Below are 6,001 nucleotides of genomic sequence, written 5' to 3'. Positions count from 1 at the left end.
TTCCCTTTTCCCTTTTCCCTTTTCCCTTTTTGCTTTTCCCTTTTCCTTTCCTTTTCCCTTTTCCCCTTTCCCATTCCCTTTCCCATTCCCATTCCCTTTTCCCTTTCCCTTTCCCTTTCCCTTTCCCTTTCCCTTTCCCTTTCCCTTTCCCTTTCCTTTTCCCTTCCCCATTCCCTTCCCCATTCCCTTTTCCCTTTCCCATTCCCTTTCCCATTCCCTTTCCCTTTTCCTTTTCCCTTTTTCCCCATCCATCCCAGCCCTCATTTTATCCCCCATCATTTTACTCCGAATTAACAAACAAATACTTGAGGTTTGGGGGTCTAAATCCAAAGTTGCAACAATGTCGCATCCACAGGAGGTGTTTTCCACCAAAATAAAGCTGTTTTCCACGGTCAAGGCTTCCCTCCACTGTTGCCAAGCAGGGATGGTGGCCCGGCCAATTGCCCTGCTCATTCATATCTTTATTTTTAATACTTTTTCCTCCTTCCAGGCCTATTCGCTGGTGGACCGGGAGGTGGGATACTGCCAAGGGAGCGCCTTCATCGTGGGACTGCTGCTCATGCAGGTTTGTGATGATCCCAATGAGGAGGAGAAGCTGCCTGTAGGGTTTTAAGGGGGAATTCATGTCCTTTTGGGTCTCCAGATGCCTGAGGAAGAGGCTTTCTGCGTGTTCGTGAGGCTGATGCAGGAATATCGCTTACGGGAGCTCTTCAAACCCAGCATGGCCGAGCTGGGGCTCTGCATCTACCAGTTCGAGTACATGCTGCAGGTAGGCACCACCCCATGGCCCCCAAAATGCTTGGAGGGGGTGGGAACAAGGGGGTAGAGACAGGGGACAAGGATTAGGAGAGGTAGGGACAAGTGGGTTCCTCCAGCGGAGCTCGTGTCCAGCGATCCAGGTCCTGGGGACATCCGTGAGATGCTCTGAGACCTATCCATGATTCCTCAATGAGGACATCAGGGGAACACCAAGGATGTGCCCAAGATACCCTGGGGACATCCATGATACCCTGGGGACCACCTGTGGGACACCCAAAGGGACCATCCATGATACCCTGGGGACCACCTGTGGGACACCCAAAGGGACCATCCATGAGACCCTACATCAATGAGACCCTGGGGACCACCTGTGGGACACCCAAAGGGACCATCCATGAGATCCCCAAAGGGACCATCCATGAGACCTCTAAGGGACCATCCATGAGACCTCAGAGGGACCATCCATGGGACCCCCAAAGGGACCATGCATGAGACCCTGGGGACCACTTGTGGGACACCCAAAGGGACCATCCACGAGACCCCCAACGGGACCATCCATGAGACCCCAAATGGACCATCCATGAGACCCCAAAGGAACCACCTATGGGACACCCCAAATGGACCATGCATGAGACCCTGGGGACCACCTGTGGGACACCCATAGGGACCATCCATGATGCACCCATAGGGACCATCCATGAGACCTCAAAGGGACAATCCATGAGACCCCCAACAGGACCATCCATGAGACCCCAAAGGGACCCATCCATGAGACCCTGGGGACCACTTGTGGGACACCCAACGGGACCATCCATGGGACCCCAAAGGGACCACCTATGGGACCCCAACAGGACCATCCATGAGACCCCAAAGGGACCATCCATGAGACCCTGGGGATCACTTGTGGGACACCCAACGGGACCATCCATGAGACGCCCCAAAAGAACCACCCATAGGACCCCAGAGGGACCTCCCCAATCCCTCATGGACCTTCCCCAACCTCACCAGCCATGACTGACCCCCGAAAACCACCCCCCACTCCCCATTTCTCTTCATTTCCCCCCATGATTCCTCCATCCAGGAGCAGCTGCCGGAGCTGAACATCCACTTCCGCTCGCAGAGCTTCCTCACCTCCATGTACGCCTCGTCCTGGTTCCTCACCCTCTTCCTCACCACCTTCCCTCTGCCCGTGGCCACGCGCGTCTTCGACATCTTCATGTACGAGGTAACGCGAGGGGCCCACGTCCAACACCGTTGACCACAACCCCGCTCTCCCTACACCAACCGGGCCGGTTTTGGGGTGAAAGAACCCCCAAATCTCAGGCTGGAAAAGGCGATGGCGTGGGGTCGAGCGTGGACCTTTCTTGTAGGGGCTGGAGATCGTCTTCCGCGTGGGGATGGCGCTGCTGCAGTTCAACCAGGCCGAGCTGGTGCAGCTGGACATGGAGGGCATGTCCCAGGTACCTGCCCCTGGATTTTGGGGTGGAGTTGTCCAATAGGATGTGGGTTTGGGGTGGATTTATTCAATGGGACGAGGTTTGGGGTGGATTTGTTCAATCAGGGTGTGTTTTGGGGTTGGTTTTGTCCAATAGGATGTGGGTTTGGGGTGGATTTGTTCAATGAGGGTGTGTTTTGGGGTTGGTTTTCCCCACCAACCCCTATTTTAGGGCCTATTTTCCACACTAATCCCTATTTTAGAGCTGTTTTCCCCCAGTAATCCCTTTTTTAGGGCCATTTTCCCCCACCAACCCCTATTTTAGAGCTGTTTTTCCCCACCAACCCCTATTTTATGGCCATTTTCCCCCAACAACTCCTATTTTAGTGCCTATTTTTCCCCACCAACCTCTATTTTAGAGCTGTTTTTCCCCACCAACCCCTATTTTATGGCCATTTTCCCCCAACAACTCCTATTTTAGTGCCTATTTTTCCCCACCAACCTCTATTTTAGAGCTGTTTTTCCCCACCAACCCCTATTTTAGTGCCATTTTTCCCCAATAATCCCTATTTTAGGGCCATTTTTCCCACCAATCCCTATTTTAGTGCCTATTTTTCCCCACCAACCTCTATTTTAGTGCCTATTTTCCCCACCAACCCCTATTTTAGAGCTGTTTTTCCCCACCAACCCCTATTTTAGTGCCATTTTTCCCCAATAATCCCTATTTTAGGGCCATTTTTCCCACCAATCCCTATTTTAGTGCCTATTTTTCCCCACCAACCTCTATTTTAGTGCCTATTTTCCCCACCAACCCCTATTTTAGAACTGTTTTTCCCCACCAACCCCTATTTTAGTGCCATTTTTCCCCAATAATCTCTATTTTAGGGCCATTTTTCCCACCAATCCCTATTTTAGTGCCTATTTTTCTCTACCAACCCCTATTTTAGTGCCCTTTTTCCCCACCAACCCCTATTTTAGTGCCGTTTTTCCCCACCAACCCCTATTTTATGGCCATTTTTCCCCAATAATCCCTATTTTAGTCCTCTTTTTCCCCAATAATCCCTATTTTAGAGACATTTTTCCCAATAATCCTTAATTTAGTGCCATTTTTCCCCACCAAGCCCTACTTTAGTGCCGTTTTTCCCCAATAATCTCTATTTTAGGGCCATTTTTCCCCACCAAGCCCTATTTTAGAGCTGTTCTTCCCCAGCAATCCCTATTTTAGTGCCTATTTTTCCCTAACAACCCCTATTTTAGAGCTGTTTTTCCCCAGCAGTCCCTATTTTAGGGCCATTTGCTGCCATTCCCGGTATTCAGGGCCGTGTTTCACCACCAATTTCCCCCCCTGCAGTACTTCCAGAAGGTGATCCCGCACCAGTTCGACTGCTGCCCCGACAAACTCATCCTCAGGGCCTTCCAGGTCAAGTTCAACCCCAAGAAGATGAAGAGGTGAGCGGGGGGTGGGTGGGTCCCTGTGTTTTTCGGGGAAGGGGTCCTGCTCCCCGTCTCCCCAGCGTGTCCCCATGTCCCCAAACGTGTCCCCACGTCCCCCGCAGGCTGGAGAAGGAGTACGCGGCCATCAAGAACAAGGAGATGGAGGAACAGATCGAGATCAAGGTGAGGGGGAGCAAGAGTTGGGGGCCTGGGGCCACTTTGGCCATCATGGTGGCCACTGGGGCCAGTTGGTCCCTGTTGGGCTGTCATAGCCCATCCTGGAGCCACTTAACTCATCCCAGGACCACTTAACCCATCCTGGAGCCACTTAACCCATCCCAGGACCATTTAACCCATCTTTGGGGCCAGTTAACCCATCCTGGGGCCACTTAACCCATCCTTGGGGCCACTTAACCCATCCTTGGGGCCACTTAACCCATTCCTGGGGCCACTTAACCCATCCTTGGGGCCACTTAACCCATTTTTGGGCCACTTAACCCATTTCTGGGGCCACTTAACCCATCTTTGGGGCCACTTAACTCGTCCCTGGGGCCCCTTAACCCATCCTTGGGGCCACTTAACCCATCCCTGGGGCCACTTAACCCATCTTTGGGGCCACTTAACCCATCCCTGGAGCCACTTAACGCATCCCAGGGGCCATTAACCCATCCTTGGGGCCACTTAACCCATCCCAGGGGCCCCTTAACCCATCCCTGGGGCTACTTAACCCATTTTTGGGCCACTTAACCCATTTCTGGGGCCACTCAACCCATTTTTGGGCCACTTAACCCATGCCAGGGGCCACCTGGGGTCACTGTACTCCCCTGTCCCGCTGTCCCCAGACCCAGTGACCCCCCTAGGGCCACCAAACTGCCCCCCATGGCTTATTTCACCCCATTTTTCCCCCCAGCGCCTCCGCACCGAGAACCGTCTGCTGAAACAGCGCATCGAGACCCTGGAGAAGGTGAACCCCCACCCCAAGAACCATGGGGGTACCCCAAAATTCCCTTATGGCCACCTAAATCTCCTCTGGAGCACCCCAAAACTCCCTGGAGGACCCAAGATGTCCCCTGGAGCACCCCAAAACAAGCTGGGGGCACCAGAATCCCCCCAGAGCACCCCAAATGCCCCCTGGAGGACCCAAAATGTCCCCTGGAGCACCCCAGAACTCCCTGGAGGACCCCAAAACCCCCCTTGGAGCACTCAAACGCCCCCGGAGCACCCCAAAGTCCCCCTGTGGGCACCCAAATCCCCCTGTGGGCATCCCAAAACCCCCCTGTGGGCACATAAAACTCCCCTTGGTGTACCCCAAAACCTCCCAGGGGCACCCAAACCCCCCTTTGAGCACCCAAAACACCCTTGTAGGCACCTAAATCCCCCCTGTGGGCACCTAAATCCCCCCCTGGAGCACCCCAAAACTCCCTGGAGGACCCCGAAACCCCCCTTGAAGCACCCAAATGCACCCTTGGAGCACCTAAATCTCCCCCTGTGGGCACCTAAATCCCCCCTGGAACACCCCCAAACCCCCTTGGAGCACCCCAAGACCCTCCAGGGGCACCTAAATCCCTCCTGGAGCACCCCAGAACTTCCTGGAGGACCCCAAAACGCCCCTTGGAGCACCCAAATGCCCCTGGAGCACCCCAGAACCACCAGGGGCACCCCAAAACCCCTCGGGGGCACTCCAAACCCCCCTTGGAGCACCCCAAGACCCTCCAGGGGCACCTAAATCCCTCCTGGAGCACCCCAGAACTTCCTGGAGGACCCCAAAACGCCCCTTGGAGCACCCCAAGACCCTCCAGGGGCACCTAAATCCCTCCTGGAGCACCCCAGAACTTCCTGGAGGACCCCAAAACGCCCCTTGGAGCACCCCAAGACCCTCCAGGGGCACCTAAATCCCTCCTGGAGCACCCCAGAACTTCCTGGAGGACCCCAAAACGCCCCTTGGAGCACCCCAAGACCCTCCAGGGGCACCTAAATCCCTCCTGGAGCACCCCAGAACTTCCTGGAGGACCCCAAAACGCCCCTTGGAGCACCCCAAGACCCTCCAGGGGCACCTAAATCCCTCCTGGAGCACCCCAGAACTTCCTGGAGGACCCCAAAACGCCCCTTGGAGCACCCCAAGACCCCCCAGGGGCACCCCAAAACACCCCTGTGGGCACCTAAATCCCCCCTGGATCACCCCAAAAGCCCCCAGGGGCACCCCGAAACACCCCTGGAGCACCCCAAATCCCCCTGGAGCACCCAAAACTCTCTGGGGGCACCCAAGTCCTCCCTGGAGCACCCCAAAACCCCCCTGTGGCCACCCCAAAACACCACTGCGAGCACCTAAATCCCCCCAGGGGCACCCCAAAACACGCCAGTGGGCACACCAAT

General features: G+C 55.1%; 1 protein-coding gene across 1 annotated transcript in view; it reads left to right on the top strand.

Annotated features, from left to right (window-relative positions):
* Positions 1 to 490: 490 nt before the first annotated feature.
* The window catches only part of LOC104537860 (EVI5-like protein), a gene marked incomplete at both ends in the record, with an annotated part of 9,776 nt that continues 4,265 nt past the window's right edge, over positions 491 to 6,001 (top strand). Inside the window, 7 exons of the mRNA XM_010180874.1 lie at positions 491 to 565; positions 644 to 769; positions 1,841 to 1,984; positions 2,130 to 2,219; positions 3,546 to 3,643; positions 3,751 to 3,811; positions 4,539 to 4,592. Of these exons, the coding sequence (XP_010179176.1) occupies positions 491 to 565; positions 644 to 769; positions 1,841 to 1,984; positions 2,130 to 2,219; positions 3,546 to 3,643; positions 3,751 to 3,811; positions 4,539 to 4,592 (648 nt within the window). The remainder of the gene's footprint in view (positions 566 to 643; positions 770 to 1,840; positions 1,985 to 2,129; positions 2,220 to 3,545; positions 3,644 to 3,750; positions 3,812 to 4,538; positions 4,593 to 6,001) is intronic.

The sequence above is a fragment of the Mesitornis unicolor genome, unplaced genomic scaffold (assembly GCF_000695765.1).
Source record: "Mesitornis unicolor isolate BGI_N332 unplaced genomic scaffold, ASM69576v1 scaffold8523, whole genome shotgun sequence".
Classification (NCBI taxonomy): domain Eukaryota; kingdom Metazoa; phylum Chordata; class Aves; order Mesitornithiformes; family Mesitornithidae; genus Mesitornis; species Mesitornis unicolor.
The sequence above is the reverse complement of the archived record's forward strand: the minus strand, read 5'-3'. Positions and strand labels throughout refer to the sequence as shown.